Below are 19,356 nucleotides of genomic sequence, written 5' to 3' on the forward strand. Positions count from 1 at the left end.
TATATATATTTGAGACAAGGTTTCTCTGTAGCTTTGGAGCCTGTCCTGGAACTAGCTCTTATAGACCAGGCTGGCCTCAAACTCACAGAGATCTGCCCGCCTCTGCCTCCAGAGTGCTGGGATTAAAGGCATGCACTACCACCGACCAGCTTTGGATATGTTTCTATTAGTGTATCATGCACCCAATATCATTTCTGTCTCTAGTAATAGAACATGGCCTGTCAGCTCTGGCCAAGACCACCAGATTTGAGGCTGACATTATTACTGAACCTAGTCCAAGTCTACGTGATTCTGAGGGTCTTGGACTCTTCTAAGGAAAGTTAACCAGGTTAAAGGTGTTCTTCCCTGTATGACAGGAAGTTAATCACAAAATTCAAGGGCTGTTGGTAGCATCTTGCTGTCAAAGTGGGCCACCCTCACTCAGTGTGCAGTTAGAGCATTTCTGGCCTTTTCATTTCTATGAGCCAATAAAGACCACACTGTTGTCTTCCGTTAGTCTATGATTTCTAGTCTTATTAAGGAACGCACTCCTTTTATGCATACATTCATTGTAAGTTCTAAGTATCTTGAACAGGCTTACACTAAACAGTGGCTATGACCCAAGGTTCCTGCCCTAACTCTGTCACAGGGAAGGGGGAGAACAAAACAGCCCAGGAGTAAAACTATCTTTTTATTATAAAATAACTAGAGATAAACCATTCCCAACAGGACTACTGCTCTCTATCCTGTGTTCTGAAAATGCCTAAGGGGGAAAGAAGTAGAAACTACAGCTGACTCCCTCAATTTCCCCGGTCAGTTTCTGCTGGATGTGTGTAAATGTCTCTAATTCTCAATTTGATGATCCTACTTTCCTGGAGTTACTCGTCCTTCTTATACTTGAACACCTTGCCCAAGGGGACACTGTTCTGCCCAGGGTTCTCTATCTGGAAATGCAGCCGTTAAGAGACTTCCTAAGCTGATTTCTGCTAGAGGCTTTTAGAACCCAATTTGATAATATTTTGATATTCTCTCTCTCTCTCTCTCTCTCTCTCTCTCTCTCTCTCTCTCTCTCTCTCTCTCTCTTTATATTTGGCTTACTATATTCTTGATAAACCCTTCCATAATTAAAAGTACAACTATTGTAGACCCTTCTCTAGAAGACAGAGAGCAAGGGCTGACGTAGTAAGAACCTAGTCCTGTTCAGCTGAGGTCTTTCTGATGTGGGAGTGATTTCTTATTAATAAAGAAACTGCCTTGGCCCATTTTATTGGATAGAAAATTAGGTAGGCGGAGTAGACAGAGGAGAATGCTGGGAAAAAGAAGCTGTGTGAGGAGTCACCATGGTTCTCCCGCCGGCCAGGCAGTGTTTGAAAGAATACAGTTTCCGTGTAATTATTTCTGGGTATAAACTAGCCATGCGGGCGGCCGGGTGCCGGGGACGCAGCCCTGCCGCTCCTATTTCAACAGATGGCGCCCAGACGTGATGGGCTAAATCCACTTAAAAACCTGAGAAGGCTTAAAAATAAGGGAAACAGAGTTTAACACAGAGTTTTGCTCTCTGTTGGTGGCGTGCCATAAAGAGATTTCCTGATTCAGCAATAGCAGCAGAAAAAAAGCTGCGTCATTTTAAAGCGCGGCTTCATAGGGCTGTACTGCCAGCGTGAACTCTGGCTTTAAAGCATTTCAAGGCTTTTATGGGACTGGATGTTTGTGTTCCCGCTTGGGATCGGAGGAGAGTGCTCTGAGACCGTGCAGATGGCTCAGCGCTCCCCGCCTGCACCTGGGCAGAAGGCAGAATCAGGCTTAGGCAGGCGGAAGAGCATGGCGGATTCCTGCCGCCATACAGAGACGCGTTTTCAGACTGCGCAGTGCTCTGCATGTCAGATTTGGCTGTAACTTGGATGAAAAGAGTTTCTGTGCTGCACACTCAGTCTCAGAATTAAACTGCTGATTGCGGCTCCAATGTGAACTGCTGTGTGCCTGGAACTGTGCTCAGCTCAGAAGCACCAAATGACTCTGAGGCAGGAGCGGCTGCTCCATGCTGAACTGTGCTGATCTCAGGCAGGAACTACCGTAATTACCTTAAAACCGTGCAGTTAAGGTTTAGACTGGGCAGGACACAGGCAGTACCGTATTACCTGTAAATGGTGCAACTTAAGTTTTTAAGAAATGCTTAACATTTTAAGAAATGCTCCTGTATAGTAAAGAAATTACAGATTCACAATAAAACAGATTCAGACACTGTTGGATAAATGTACGTAGGCTTGGGAAAGAGAAGAAAAAGAATATAAAGAATAAAGTTAATGTCTTAAAAAGAAAAAGGGTAAAGTCTTTAAAGAGACAGAGTACAGAAGTACAGAGAGTTATAGATTAAAAGAAATAAAGAAATATAAGCCACGTAAAAATGGAAAATTCACAGAGAGTCTGGATTATGTACATTGTGTTTTCTTTAAAATTTTTGACTGTGAAGGAGCTAAGTACAGAGAGACATTTCATTACATGGGCTGCCAATCTAAACCAAAATGGATATAAGGGTATTATGATTTCAGAATTTGGGTCTAAGGATATGATGCTTTGGAGAGGGTCTTCTTTTGTTTTTGCAGAGGATGAGACCCTGTGGATTGCATCTATTCCGATTTGGTATGATAGACCACGCCCTCCTGAAAGGTTGCTGTGAATACCCTCAAAAAATTGCTTCGCTCAATTGCCAACTGAGATGAAACTAGCATACAGGTTATATCATGAACAACCTAATTAACGACGCCCCTATTCAGCAGGAAGCAGTTTGTAGAGAAAAAACTACGCCCATGTTCCCAAATATTGTTTATAAATGTTCTTTTACATTTAAAGGGGGATATGATATAGATATGAATAATTTGCATTGGTATGGATTTTATGGTCAATTTTGTTATATGTATATGTATTTTTGATCTTGATTAAGGTATTGTGATTGTGTAGTTCATTTAAAAATGTAATGTATAATTAGGAAATATAGGTTGTTAATGGATAATCATCGCTAATACTTAAGCTTGTAGTCATGTTAGTTAGATTTTCTAGATATATAGAGAGATATTTTAGTTAGATAGGCATTCTTCATATCTTTCAAAGGCTGCAGAATATGGCATTTAAGATATTTTAATAACTTAGGGTTTTTCATGACAATGAGACACATTTGCTCCTGGCAGCACCAATCTATTTCAAGAGGAAGATGGGCATCGAAGAGAATCCTTATGGAGTTTGATAGCCATTTGGGCAAGAAACTGCTCTTGCCTGGACTGTTGCATAAACTGGACACAGAGAACCCGCAGAGAGAGGACTGCTGAACTTGCCTAAAGGTGAGATGACCTTTTGGGGTTCCTGCTTCATGAAAGAGTCTGTGAGACATTCTGCAGGACACAGCAAAAAGTGACTGAACTGTCTTTGGAATTTCTTGCTTGATGAGAATGTCTGCTGGATACTATGGGCCTGTAGGCCGAAGATGGATGCCCCAACGGTACAGAGGAACTTTGGGTGACTGTCCAGGCAGCGAGATGTCTCTGTCATTTCTAGAGTTTTCTTATTTCTTGTTTGATAGGTAATATTATATCCTTCTGGAGTCTTTGATGGAGTTGAAGAATGGTTAGTTATAGTTTTCCTTAGTTATGATAAGAGATAAAATAGATATAAATATTGTAACTGTAATTCTTACTTGATAACTGTTTTGTTATATGTAATTTTACTATGTTAAAGTTAAAGCCTTTCTTTTTTGTTTAAACAGAAAAAGGGGAAATGATGTGGGAGTGATTTCTTATTAATAAAGAAACTGCCTTGGCCCATTTTATTGGATAGAAAATTAGGTAGGCGGAGTAGACAGAGGAGAATGCTGGGAAAAAGAAGCTGTGTGAGGAGTCGCCATGGTTCTCCCGCTCCAGACAGACGCAGGTTAAGATCCTCCCTGGTAAGCCAGCTCGTGGGCTACACAGAATATTAGAAATGGGTTAGAACAATATGTAAGAGCTAGCCATAAGGAACTGGAACTATCCGGGCCAGGCAGTGTTTGAAAGAATACAGTTTCCGTGTAATTATTTCTGGGCATAAGCTAGCCATGCGGGCGGCCGGGTGCCGGGGACGCAGCCCTGCCGCCGTCCCTATTTCAACATCTTTCTCTTCCACCTGACATCCCTTTACGCAGTCTCAGGGCAGCTGCTGACTATTCCCGAGCTTTAGTCATTCTTTCTTCTGTCAGCCAAAGATGACCCTGACTGAGAATAACCCATCTGGAGGCAGATGCAACCAAGTCCAGATAGGAAACAGTAAACGACTCGCTAAAGGTTACAGAGGTGACAGACTAGGCACAGGAAGTCATTAAGACACCCGTGTGTGCTGTAACTTGTTTTCTTCATCTTGGACTTCCTGTCATTGCTCAGAGCCAGGGTGGCCATGCTGTTGGGCAGCGTGTTCAACTGTTGAGTCTGCACAAATTCCAGGCTGCCGCACACCACCCTGCCTACCCAACCGGGCAACGTGTTCCACCATTGACCTTACCCTTCTCTCACACTTATCAGTGCCATCTCTAGTTCCACTTCTCTCCACGGAGCATGCACCGCTCTGTTGCTCCATCTTTTCCACCTCTCCACTGCATATTCATTTGATGTAATGCCATTGGAAACTACAGTGTATAATATACTGTATAATATGCAGTACAGTTTTTGCTCAAATAGCTTTACTTGCATATATTCCTTTCAACCAGTCATTGGCCTGGTTCAAGGATTTTTTTTTTTTATTGAGAAAAGGAAAAAAAAGTTTCCGCCTCCTCCCAGCCTCCCATTTCCCTCCCCCTCCTCCCACCCTCCTCACCCTCCCCCTACTCCTCTCCCCCTCCCTCTCCAGTCCAAAGAGCAGTCAGGGTTCCCTGCCCTGTGAAAAGTCCAAGGTCCTGCCCCCTCCGTCCATGTCTAGGAAGGTGAACATCCAAACTAGCTAGGCTCCCACCAAGCCAGAACATGAATGAAGTAGGATCAAAACCCCGTGCCATTGTCCTTGGCTTCTCATCAGCCCTCATTGTTCGGATGGAAATAGAAAACACTATCCTGAGCGAGGTAACCCAGACCCAAAAAGATGAACATGGGATATACTCACTCATAATTGGTTTCTAGCCATAAATAAAGGTCACAGAGTGTATACCTGGTGAACCTAAAGAAGCTAAATAAGAAGGTGAACCCAAGGAAAATCATATACTTATCCTCTTGGCTATGGGAAGTAGACAAAATTGCCGGGGAGAAAATTGGGATCTTGGGGGTGGGGTGGAATGGGGATAAGGGGGGATGGGGAGAGAAAAGTGAGAAGGGGAGGATTGGGGGAACTTGGGGAAACAGGAAGATTGGGATAAAGGAAGGTTGGATAGGGGAGCAGGGAAGCACATGTCTTAGTTAAGGGAGCCACCTTTGTGTTGGCAAGAGACTTGGTTCAAGGTTTTGAAGCACTGTAAATACTGGATCACCGCTGAGATTCATCTCATATATCTTGCTCTTGTCCAGAGTCAGAGTGATCTTGTAGCTAGGCAGGGAATCAGGAGGCAGGTGAGAGCTCCAGGCTGCCACACATCTCTGCCTCTGTGCTTGTAGCCTGCAGGCAGTACCACTGACCACGTGACTCAGTCTCCCAGCAGGGCAAGCCAGGTGGGCTACAGCCAGAGCAGCTTCGTTTTGGGGGCTGGCCCTATTCACAATGACAGCTGATTTTGCAGGACAAGCTCCTTTGTGTACTCTAGTAGCTCGTGGATGGAGTCAATATTGGGTTGAACCTACTCAAAGTGCTGGATCTGAGACAGGGTGGTAGCAGAGTTGGTCAACCTGCTTGGGCCTTCCAGGCATCATCTGCCTGCGTGGGCCTTCCAGATGCAGTCATATCTTTTTAAATAGTTAGTGCCCTGGAGAGTGATTGTAGTGATACTAAATTAAAAATATAAGTTCCTTGATTTAACCTCCCTGGTGGCCTTTAAGGATTTGATAAGTGTTAAATAATATTCATAAATATGTATACAATAAATACAATTACAAACATCATCCCTGATATAAAGAAAGCTGTACTGAAAAATCCTGTAAGCACACATAAGTCTAACATCTATTAATATTATTTCCATTCTGTATTTTCTCACATATATCTGAGCATACATTTATAATAAAAGCCATACATATGATCTTTTTTTTTTTTTGTTTGTTTGTTTGTTTTTTCGAGACAGGGTTTCTCTGTAGCTTTGGTGCCTGTCGTGGAACTAGCTCTTGTAGACCAGGCTGGCCTCGAACTCCCAGAGATCCACCTGCCTCTGCCTCCCGAGTGCTGGGATTAAAGGGGTGCGCCACCACCGCCCAGCCCATACATATGATCTTAAGTGTGTTGTAGATACTGGATATATTTTATTCTATATGCATATGTTACAGGATTACATATGCATGTTGCACATTATATCATTGTTGCACTTATACCAGCATTTTAGTATTTACTACCATCACATATTATTTGGTAATTTTATTTACTATTACAAATATTTTGTCACATTACTGAAAATCTTTTGTGACCTCTTTGAAGTAATTGTATGGTTTGATTCATAAAAATGTATCATGTTTACAAAACAGGAATAATTTTATGCTTTGATATAATAGTTTAATCAATGACTTCTGAACATTTTGAACCACAATAAGAATCACATTTTTTTTAATTTTTAAGATTTCTTTTTTACTCTGTTATGTGGAGTTTTGCCTGCATGAATGTCTGGGCCTTTAAAGGCCGGAAGTTGGAACTGGATCCCCTGGAACTGGAGCTACAGACAGTTGTGAGTTGCCATGTGGGCGTTGAGAATTGAACCCCTTGTCCTGTAGAAGAGCAACCCATGCTCTTAAATGCAGAATCATTGCTCCAGCCCCCAAGAATCATACTTTAAATGGCAATCCACCACCACCCAGAGAGATACAAACGCACATTAATGGAAATGTAATTTTATGCAACCATGGACCTGAACTTGAAGTTATCATGATGATAGCCTTCATTTTTCTCTCACTATTTTTCTAAAATGTTATGGTCACTGAACTCTAATTTCTGTACCTCCATGGCTTCATTTGAAGCTTGCATGCTGCACAGTGATATGGATATAAAACAACTCATTTCGTTACTTCCTATTGTTGAATATGTAAATTAATTAAAATGTTTCTTTTTAGAAATGATTCTGCAGCAAACTTTTTTCTCTTTTTCTCCAAATTTTGTCTCATTTTCCTAAGGAATAAGAATTAGTAAGTGGCCCTAAGACACAGAAATTTAATGTAATCATGATGAGACATTGTTACTTTGAGGACTGTCTGGCTCCGCAGTGCCTTTTGTTAGAAAATGCCAGCTGCCCATGTCACCCGAGGAATGCACACTGTGCTGTTGTATTCGCTTTGTAGATGGGTGCTCAGGGCTGTGACAAAAAGCACTGAGCTTGGAAAAGCAGTGTTGGAAGCAGAAACAGACTTCTGGTTCGAATTCCAGGCTTCCCTTTTAGTTTGGACTGAGGTCAAGGCCTGTGGTCATGTAGAATATCAAGCTACCAATGTGAGCCTCACAGTCATTGCTGGCTTTTTAGGAAAGAATTGTGGGGTGATGTGAGGGGGGGAGCGCCAGTCCACTTCAGTCTCTGACGAGTGGCATTACAGAACAGTTAGAGGTGTCAGTGCTTTTTGAGACAGGTTTCCTCAGTGTAGCACTAGCTGTCTTGGAATTCACCTGATAGACCAGTCTGGCCTCAAACTCAAACAGGAGATCCACCTGTCTCTGCCTCCTGAGTGCTAAGATTAAAGGCATGCACCACCACTGCCTGGCAGGAATTCATAATTGTTTACACCAGTGAATAAATATATTAGAAAAAGGGCCTCTGAAAAGTCAGCAGAATCAGTTTGTGTATTTACGTGCAGATATAAATGCTATTGGATGGTAGGAGTAGCTTAAAGATGCTGTCTAATAGGTATATGTCCAGGGTTACAACCTGGGCTGAGAGCCACAGATACTGACTTCAGATTGTGGAGTCTGAACAGATTGTAACCAGGACCCTTGACCTTACTAGCAATGAAAATTTTTCATGTGAAATAATTTTCTGTCCTCATTAGATGAATATTTTAGTCTCAACAGCTTTAAATAGAGGTAAGTTAAAGTGACAACAGAGCCAACAGAAACATTTCTTCCTGACTATACTACAGCAGTATGAGTATCAGGATAAGTGGGGTCACACAGGCTTTTAATGCAAGATATAAAATAAACATCCATGAGCCCACAGTAATATAAATAAGTGGTGCATTTATTTATTTCTGCCTGGAGATGGAAGGACAGACTGTCCATGTAGAATTCCAAATAACTATGTTATCTCCTTTGCTTCCCTTCATGCACAACGATTTCTTTCTAATGAGCATTGTTTTGCAAACGAGGAGACACTGTACTACACAACTTAACAAATACTGTTTTAGGCAGTCAGACAAGGCCAGCATCAACTGTCATGAATCATTTTGACAGTCTGAACTCATTCTACATGATAAAATAGCCCTCTCTCTGCACTCCTCATTTCCCAAACCAATAACCTAATGTAATCAAGAGAGAACCATCATAGAAATCTGAACTGAAGGCATTTTACCAAACGCCTGAGGAATACCTCCTCAAAATTTTCAAGATGGTTACAAACAAGGCAAGCCTAAGATACTGTCAGCATTAGCAAGAGTCTATGGCGACATTTTGTCTAAATCAAATGTGGCCAGGGCTAAATGAAATGTAATCCTACATGGGGTACTTGGGTCAGAAAAAGGACATCCAGGAAAACCCAAAGAAATCTGAATATAGTATGGAATTTAGTTAATAATAATGTGTTCATATGCCTTAACTGGACCAAGAATGTTCTATTAACCTATGATATAAAAAAGAGGTACTTGCATGGGATTTCCCTGCTATCTGCATTTGTATGTAAGTGCAAAACATGGATAATATTAAGCAGTTATTATAAAATGAGTTATAAAAAAAGAGATTGGTCCATCAGACCATGGGAACAGTTACAGATATTTATTGTATGTATACTTTTCTTGTCCTGTTATACTCTGTTGGTTCCAAAATTTTAGGGAATATGAAGGCCTTGGCCATAAGAGAGTCACAGGACATGTAGTTGGAGGTTACAGAAAGTGGAGGGGAATGCATCTGGGCCATAAAGTGCTGGACCTCTGATGTTAAGAAGTGAGGAAGCTGGAGTGATGAGTGACAAGAAAAGTTAGACTGCATGTAGCAGGACCTCAGTTCTGGGGGATCCACAGAACGTTTGCCCAGGTGAGGAACCCTCACACTGAAAACAGGTGGGCTCTACAGAAATTAGTCCCAAATGTGGGGATGCAGCTTTCACCAAGACAAGCATTTCTTCCTATTTTCTTCACGTCTGCCTCTACTGAAGGGTATTTGCCACATAGTGTGCTTGATGGATATTTGTTAAGTGAATGAATGAAGTTGAACGATTTCTAGAGATGCCTTCAGAGAGACCAGAGGCCCCTGAAATGACCAGAAAACAATGATAGAATTCTGTACACGGAAGAAACTCTCTCTCCTCTCTCCTCTCTCTCTCTCTCTCTCTCTCTCTCTCTCTCTCTCTCTCTCTCTCTCTCTCTCTCTCTCTCTCTCTCTCTCTCTCTGTAAATGAAAGCCAAAGATGATAAAATGGAATTTTATAGCAATGGAAAACATTGCCTAATAACGCCCTCCTGACATTTCAAAGAAAATACTATGCCATTTAATAAAGTGGCACATCTAGAATGTTTTCTATAGACTTAACTGATAGTTGTATGAAAATACTATTTTGTCAGCACTGAATAACAGAGCTATGAGTTTGAGGCAATGCCTCCACTGCCTAACTCCAGGGGGTGCCACTCACATCACTTTCCGCCTGAATTGAGCTGTCTGCAAACACCATTTTCTTTCAGCTCCACCTCATCAAATACGTGTAGTAGCAATTGTACCTATTTCAGAATTATTATGACAGAACAAACACTTAAACTCAATTTCAATAACATGAACAATCTGGGAAATTCTCAGCAATATGAATTCTCTCAAGGTGATAATGGTAGAACTGGTGATTTGGTAGAATGGACTGCAATAGGCTGCCTGAATTGCAAAATAGCAAAAAAAATATTTGGTATGTTATAGGAAAGTATGCCAACTGCTGTTTAAGACCTCGGGTTTTAGAGGCTTTGCTCAAGATGAGTAGGATTCACCCCTGATTCCCAATCACTTGTCTAAATGACCGAAAAAAGCCAGTCTTTTATATAATTCAGTTTGTTGTCTCTAACACATAGCGAAAAGTCCAATCTTTCATTTTTTTTACTCTAGTTATTTAAAAATTATGAACTTAAAAATATGTTTTGCGAGTATGGAAGAAGAGCTGAAAGTGCCAAAGCAATAAACTAAATTAACATGTCTGTCTGTCTTTCTTTCTTTCTTTCTTTCTTTCTTTCTTTCTTTCTTTCCTTCTTTCTTTCTATTATCTATCTATCTGTCTATCATCTATTTTTCTTTCTATTATCTATCTATCTATCTATCTATCTATCTATCTATCTATCTTTGTATCTTCTATCTATATGTCTATCTTCTATCTATATCTGTCTGTCTATCTTTTTTCTGTCTTCTATCTATCTCTATATCTACCTCTATATATCAATCTATCTATCTCTCTATATATTATCTATAATCTAAAATCTCTTATCTATCATCTATTGATTTATCTATCTTATTATCTATCTATCATTTATCTATTTCTTATATATTCTCTATCATCTAGCTACTTATCTACATATTATCACCATTTATTACCTTAATCAAAGGATACTAAAACTTCATCTGTGACCGCAAAAATAAGAGATAATTTATAACTTACACATCATGAAATAACGTGAAGGGGACTCTGGTTCGTCAAGGATCCAGGTCCCTTCTATTATGCTGAAAGGTCTTCTGAGACACTTGCCCTTGCAATTTCCACAGAGGAAATTGGATGGAAAACTATTCCCACCACTCTCAGTCCACAAAACCTCAGTTAACCCTTCCTCAGTGCAGGAGAGGCTGGGAAAAGCCTAAACATGTGTTCAGAGAGTACACTGATAGATGGCCAATAGCGGCTCTGGCTCTTACCATATTTTGTTGAACTGATGTAACACATTTGGTTATAGTTTACTACAGACTTTGTTGGAGACATTAATATTATGCATGTGCTGTAATGTATATGAATTATCTCTCTGTTATCTATTCATTTATGTTGTTACAATTCTAAAGTATGAAGTCTCTTTAAAGACAAAATTCAGCCAGCTGTGGGGATTTCAGGTGTGAAACGTATATGAAATTGGAGAATTATATGTGTGCCAACCATGGCTTGAGGCCAGGCAGCCTAAATTTGAATCTTGAGAGTTACACATTCTGTGTAAGTAGGGCCGATTATTTAACTTTGTGACCCCCTTTTCTCATTTGCTAAGAGGAGATAACCATAGTACCTAGAAGGGTTACAGAAATTAATATTATGTAATTAACTCAATATAATGCCTAAAATAATAACAGCTATATAAGCATGTTTTTTTAATCATTGAGTAGCTATTATGCTAACAATTAAGCACTTAATACAGTGAATGCTAATTCTGAGATAAAAATCTGTCATAATTTCACATGGTTTAGCTAGTCTTTTCATGAATATGTTTACTCTAGATTACAGTGTGATCTGTTGTAATGTGATGATAAATTCCAGAATTAATTACCTTTTTTAGAAATTTCCTGAAGTAATAAATGTTATTGCTAAAATCTAAAAATATTGAGTTTTTTTTTTTTTTTTTTTTTTTTTTTTTTTTTTTTTTTTTTTTTTTGGTTCCAGACTCAAGAGTCAAACCCACCACTCCCATTTGTACTCTGATCTGTGAATTTGCCTCACTGCTGGTATTGTAGTGATATAAATATTAAGACCTAGAGGGTTTAAGTACTAAATCGAGGCTCCCATATTGTGAGGAGCAGAGTGGTAGTGGGCGATGAGCAGCGGGCTGCGTTCTGCCACCTGGCTGCCCGCATGGATAGCTTTCCCCGAAATAATTACACGGAAACAGTATTTTTTTAAACACTGCCTGGCCCATTAGTTCCAGTCTCTTATTGGCTAGCTCTTACATATTGATCTAACCCATTTCTAATAATCTGTGTAGCCCACGAGGTGGTTTACCAGGGAAGATCTTAACCTGCGTCTGTGTCGGGTGGGAGAATCATGGCGACTCCCTGACTCAGCTTCTTTCTCCCAGGATTCTGTTCTGTTTACTCCGCCTATCTAAATTCTACCCTATCAAAGGGACAAGCAGTTTCTTTATTACTTAACCAACGAAACAACAGATAGAAAGATGACCCTCCTCCATCACTCCCACATAGACTTGGTAGCAAGAAGGAGGCTGAATCGAGTCATAATCGGAAATAGGTCCCCCCTGACTTGTTATTTCTGTCCTTTACCATTAAGCAAATACTAGAAATCTTCCACTTTTCTTTATCTCAAAATCAGAATGGTCTGTGTTATTTGTCCCAGGATGCTGTTGGTTGTTGCTATTAAAAATGCATTCCCTCTCAAACCATTTCTATCTTCTAGATACCTTCCAGGTAGCTAATTAATTTAGAAATATGACTGCAGTAGCCCAGTTTAAAAATTGAATTTCATTCAGTATTTATTCACATTTATGAATTGAGTAGTTTATACTAAAAGTAAAAGCATTCTACCAATATGAATATCACACACAACTGTCATGGCTAACCTCCCAAATCCAAATAAGCCCTAATCTTAATTACTAGAATTGTACACAATAAAAGCATTGCTATATATTATCCCACATCATTGACAATAGGTGATGCACGTGCAAAACCGAACACAAAGTTCTGTGAGACATCAATAGCAGAATATCATGTTTCTGATAAACTCTTTGAAGTAATGGAATCAGTAGTAGTTTTCACCTCTGCCATTCTCTGTAATTAACTCTGATTTTTTTTTTTTTAGTACTTGAACTAGACTATTGACTTTAAAACCATAGTTATACTGCAGCTATGCTGGTATTAGCCTTATATAATAAGTACTGATAGGATATTCTCCTTAGGAGGACTTAAAATACTAGAAGTATGCATTTCAGGAGATCTTGGGCACCTTTGCAGTGTTATCTTTGGCCCAGTAACTGCCGTTTCTCCTTTCAGGTTAACCCTGCTCACCCAGACTTGACTTCTTGGCTCACTCTTCCTCAATCACTGCCACCTTCTGCCTTTCCCTTCATAGGATATTTCTTAAGTTTTGTTAAGATGATGTTTGAGATTCCTGTTACAGAATTTTCAAACCAATGGCCTGAGGTCTTCCTGAGGACAGAGTATACATGATAAGGTATTTTGTTACCTCTGGAAATTCTACCCTAGGACCACTGATTGATAATTTACAAAGATCTACCTTTCTTCCTTCAGCCTCCCTTCCTGTAGCCTTGTGTTCAGAGTGTTGTCCAAGTCCAAACTCTTTTCTCTCTTAAACTTGTCAGACGGTTACAATTCTATTATGCTCATGTTTAATAATTTTAAATTCATCTCTCTTCTTATCTCAAAGGCTTGTACTGCAGTTCAGTTTTTCCTCAGGTTCTGTCGGGACTTTTAGAATAAATAACTTCTAATTGCTCTCCAAGTTCCAGGAACATAGCTCACAGACATGAACAGCCCTGTTGAAACCTTCTCAGCCATCCTTTTCTTCTAAAAGACAGTCTTCAGCCTCCTTAGTTGGCAGCCTGCCCTTAGAGGCAGTCTCTGCTTCCTTTCCCAAGCCTCTCATATATTTTTATCCTGTCTTCCAGAAGATCTACAGATGTTTTATCTTTATTCTCAGCATGATATATTCCACCCAGGGTCTCCCTCATACTTCCCATATCAAGCCTGTATTCCCTGATCAGCTTCTGCTAGTTTCTCAAGACATAATACATGAAAAAGCATCAAACAGTCTTTGCTCTTGCAGTCAGTTCTATAATAGGTTCTTTTTTTTTTTAGCTAGTCTCATTTGACCATCTCATTTACTTTGTTAGGATCCTAATTAGAATTTTTTTCATGTGTGTCAGCTTCATCCTCCTTCACCCTTTCAAAATAGAAAATATACCCCCTAAATAATATATCTCCTAAATACTTTAATGCAATTCTTTAGTATCTATTTGCCCGTTTGTTTGCTCGTCTGTCTATCTATCATCTCCTGGACACTGAAATTACAAAGTAAAATAATAGATACTTCATCTTGTGGGTCTGGGTTACCTCACTCAATATGATGTTTTCTAGCTCCATCCATTTGCCTGTAAATTTCAAGATGTCATTTTTTTTTCTGCTGGGTAGTACTCCATTGTGTAAATGTACCACATTTTCCTTATCCATTCTTTGGCCAAGGGACATTTAGGTTGGTTCCAGATTCTGGCTATGACAAACAATGCTGATATGAACATAGTTGAGCATATATTCTTGTGGGTACGATTGAACATCCACTCATAAGTTGTTTTTAAACTTAAAGCAAAGAAAATTAGTTTACAATTCACAATTCCAGAGAACCTAGACAACAATGAGGACCCTATGAGATACATACATGGATCTAAACTACATGGGAAGTATAAAAAGACAAGATTTGAGTAAATTGGGAGCACGGGGACCATGGAAGAGGGTTGAATGAGAGGTGAGAGGAAGGGCAGAGAAAAGTGTATGGCTCAAACAATTATGAATTCTGTTAATCAGATTGAAATACTCTTTTAATTAATATTCTAATTCGATATTTAAATCCAATTTCAGATAGTATCTATTCAGAATACAAGATTATAAGCGCAGCCTTTAATAAACCCCACCATTGACACCAATGTCTCAGGTTAGTCACTTTGCTAAAACGCTGCAGGGCGATTGTAACTACACTAGATGGATGCATAGACGGTTCACTAGGTATCATGCATTCCTCGAATAAAAAGGCATTTTAGGTACAATGAATTATTTAGACGGTGAGAATATTCAAAACTAAGAACCATTTCTAATGCCCTTCATAGCAGCCCTTAAATATCTGCACATGATGACAGCAGACGGTATTGCTAAATACTTGTTCCATTATATGTAAAATTTCCCTTGGGAGAGCAATTGTTTCTTACAATAAAACAATCACCCAAATTCAACATTAAAGAACCATAGAGGTCTCTTAGAGGGCAAAATCTTTCCAAACGGTAGAGATTATTTTTCATGCTTTATTACAGTGTCAGGACATAATGACACACTTGTCTTTAAAAATTGTAAATAGATATATCTGGATTATTAGTCTATGTTGTCAATATAGTATTTTTAGACAAGATACAGTGAAAATTGTATTATTTTAAAATATATTTTTGAAGATATACCCAAAGGTATCTCTATGTCAGTCTACTTGCATGTATTCTTTTGCCTCCTTTCTAGATTATATGTCCCATTCAGTGGAGTCTACTGATGCCAATAAAACCTTTGTCCCCTCCTGTGAAACATCACTTTTAATACTCATACTGAGCTCAGGCAGGTACAGTCACTCTTGGCCATGATCACCTTAGTCCAGAACCCTGACTCCTCTCTGGTCACTTCCACGTCATCATTTTTCATTCCTGTTTAAAGCTGGAGACTGATTGCATACACACTTGCTCTGATTTCTCTTGTCTTCTAATCCTCATGCTAGGGGGCAGAAAACTGATGACTGCCAATTGGTTTCTGATTGAATTGTATGTGTCATGGCAACACACATGGACACACACACATACATACACCACAAGATAAAAGGAAAAATTAATATATAGAGACTTTTTTGAGAAAGAGGGTTATTTATAATCATAGGTTACATGAAAAAACATTATTATATCCTTCCATTGATTTTTAACATGCGTCTCTAAAATCTTGAGTAACTTACAGACTATTTGGTACACCATACTAAAAAGGAACTAGAATTCAATTTCATTTTCTACAATACCGCTAGATAAACTTCATTTAGTATCAGAAATGAACAACGTTATTGGATGTTTTATTCCCTCATATATTTGCATTATTGGCACTTAAATAAATCTGAAAATAACTTAATCCAGTATTAAGATACAGGGAAAAAGAAGACTTCTAATTTTCCTTAACCACTGAATAAACTAATAAAGAAACCCCAAAGTCTGGAAAACACAGAGAGAAGAGCAAAGCAGGGCAAGAACATTTTATTTACATCCTACATGGACTTACCAATTTGAGACTATATTAAATTTTGAGTTTATGGTGGTGTAAAAAGAAAGCATGTTCAGCATAATCTTTACTAAGAATTTTGAATTGTTTTTCTTTTTTTCTGAGAAGGCAATGCTGGGTAACACATCTAAAATGGGAACTTCCTCAGTCACTAGGTTAGTTTACAAATACCTACAGGGATCATTAACACTGATCGTAACTGATTATTTGGAATTTATGATGTGACTAGGGAAGTTGTTCTCATTGTTGGAGGAGTATGTACATGTTGGTGAACTCCTGTACTGCACAAATACTAAATATCAGTTATATGTAAATATTGGGAAATAGAAATTCTTTTACTAGCTATCAATTCTTCTCAACAATTATAAGTTAATTCTTTAAAATAATTATGCTATGTCCCTTTATGAATTTTCCTATTGAAAATTTTTATGCGAAATATTCATCAAGTAATAATTATGTTGTAAAGTTGGATTCTATCTTAGTTATTTATTTAAATGTGCATTTTAAAATCTTTTCTAAGATGATTAGTGTTGAAAGAATTTTTTTCAAAAATGTCTCTTTTCTATTACTTCAATAATAACTGAAAAAAGTTAGTTCATAACTAGGAGTAATTTCATTATAGTGAAGAAAATAGAAGAGATAAAGCATTTTAGGTAAAACAATAAAATCCTAGCTTGCTTATTCAAAAAAAAATAGATACTTCATCTTCCCAGAGACTAAATACAATCATTCAGAATTTAAGCAAGCCTGTGAACAAAATATTTTTCTCCCAAGTTTCTTACCAAATGTAAAAGTCACAGATAGCTATCCCAAGTGCATATTCCATTTATAGCATCCACATTTAAATATATTCTTACCTATGACCTGCTCAGTCTCAGATGAATCCCATAAAAGACATTTTCTCTAATCATAGTTAATGTCTGTCTATCTGTCTGTCTGTCTGTCTGTGAATCTATGTACATCTATCATATTTCCTCTTTCTCTCCCTCCCCCTTTCTGTATGAGAGAGAACACAATTTTATTAAGGTTATTATATTCCAAATTTCATGAAGAACACTATATGCTTTTGCTGTAGGTCACTTGAAATTTTTATTTTTATTGCAAGCTTCTAGGACTGGTGAAGGCAGGATTATTTTTGTATTACATATCTTGCATTACTCTACATTTACTAGGCTCCTGCAGCAAAGATTAAGTATATTACTTCTATATTTCCAAGTACTGGCCCATAGTAAGTACCAATAAATGCCAGATCAATTATTAGCCTTCTGGGATTGTCCTCATGCTGCTGTTGAGGAAAGCCATGCATGAACAGATAGCACATCTTTGAAAGTAGACTAAATGTAGGTTGTAATTTGTCCAACTTTGGAAAGATAAAAACAATTGCATTACAGCATAATAAAGAGGAAGGAGGTGTTCTTGGACATTTCAAAAAATGAGCGACTATCATCCCCCTAACTTTTCTACTACAAAGAACAAAATCCCTTTCAAAATGTCTTACATCAAATGGTAGAACAGGAGGCTAAAGCTTACCTCAAAACTCACAGCGCCATTGTGGTCCGTATCGAATGCATTGAACAGAAAATGTGCATATGTTGTGGAGTCTAAAACATTGAAAAAGAGACATCATTAAATTATTGTTTCGATAGCTCCTTTCTTTAACTTGTTTATTTGATCTCTGCTGCCCATCCTCTTTCTTTAGTGAATTGCAACTTGAGATTCATAGGAATGAGCAACATTCTGAGACCATCGGTGACAAATGTTTTCCGTGAGCCTCCAGTTAGGAATAATCTCAAAATGAGATAGTGTGTGTTGATCCCAACCCTGAAATGAGTACTGGTTCCATAGGTGGATGCCAAAATAATGGACATTGTTTGGTGCTTGGCAACATTTTATCTCCATTAATAAAGAAGTAAGAAGCCAAATAATAAGACAGAGATAAAGTGATATCTTTAATACCTCTGTCATGATTAGTATGGCCATTGTTTTTATAGCTCAAATAAGTATTTTTAGACTTAAAGATGTTGAGAAACTACCACCAATGTCACATAGTTACTAAGAGATAGATATAAGACATAAAGTTTTTGAGGTCATACCATAACCAATAAATTTTTCTTGTGGGTTTGGGACAGTGGTGACTTACGAAACCTCTGGTGGATAAGATTTAGAGAATTTGTGGAGCCTGAGATTCCTATTTAGATGTCATTGCATGCAATAGGGTTCCACTTTCCTGTTTGTGTCCTGGGAGGAATTCATGCGCTAAGTAATTAGGACAAACATGGATGACTCAGAAAGCCCATTTATCTGGATGCTGTCTAAAGTCACGGAAGGTCTCTAAAATCTAACTCTTCCCCTGTGTTCCTTTCTCACGTATCTTCCTTCCCTCTTTTTTGCTTTTCTTTTGTTTCAATAATCTCTGAACTTTCTTCAGTTTTCATTTAAAAAGTATTTGTCTTTGTTTTCTTTTCTTAATGCCCAGCTTTGGTCTTTACATGCTTTTGTGCTCAATTCTTGATAAAATTTACATGAGTGTGTTAAATGCTTCATCTCATGGGTTTTAGCCTTTAGACTTTACCCCGCAAAAATGTAACCTTTCAGCCTTTTGCTTCTAGCCCTTTATCTTCTGCTTAAAAGTTCATTAATTTCTATTTTGTGACTTTTGCTTTTTATATTTACTGGGATTTACTATAACTTCTTTTCCTTTCTGACATTATGAATTCATTTTAAAAGGCTGCCAAGGCTCTAAATCAGAGTAGCAGGGATGGGAAATTACTTTTCCAAATCGGAACAAGCAAAACTGCTCATCTTCTTTCAAAGTTTCTACGTTCTGTGAGAGGAAATCCAAATTTCTCTCTACACTTTATAGATTGTGAAATACATAACCAATATTTTTCCTCAGTATTTCATCAAAGTCATTGGTCATTAGCATGAAGCTATGCATGTCAAAGCTGACTGCACATTTGGTTTCCCAGAAATGATAGTAACAGCTCCACTCATCTCTCATTGCTAAATATAATCTAAATACAATATAATGCATCACTGATTTAAACCATGTGAGTGGTTCTCTCTCTCTCTCTCTCTCTCTCTCTCTCTCTCTCTCTCTCTCTCTCTCCCTCCCCC

General features: G+C 38.4%; 1 protein-coding gene across 3 annotated transcripts in view; it reads right to left on the reverse strand.

The window, feature by feature from the left end:
* The window catches only part of Kcnip4 (potassium voltage-gated channel interacting protein 4), a 1,036,530-nt gene that overhangs the window by 7,930 nt on the left and 1,009,244 nt on the right, over positions 1–19,356 (reverse strand). For all 3 annotated transcript variants that reach the window (XM_050150152.1, XM_050150151.1, XM_050150150.1), the window contains one exon: positions 17,770–17,840. In XM_050150152.1, the coding sequence (XP_050006109.1) occupies positions 17,770–17,840 (71 nt within the window). The remainder of the gene's footprint in view (positions 1–17,769; positions 17,841–19,356) is intronic.

Source organism: Alexandromys fortis, unplaced genomic scaffold (genome assembly GCF_014885135.2).
Source record: "Alexandromys fortis isolate MF-2015 unplaced genomic scaffold, M_Fortis_MF-2015_v1.1 scaffold_0, whole genome shotgun sequence".
Classification (NCBI taxonomy): Eukaryota; Metazoa; Chordata; class Mammalia; order Rodentia; family Cricetidae; genus Alexandromys; species Alexandromys fortis.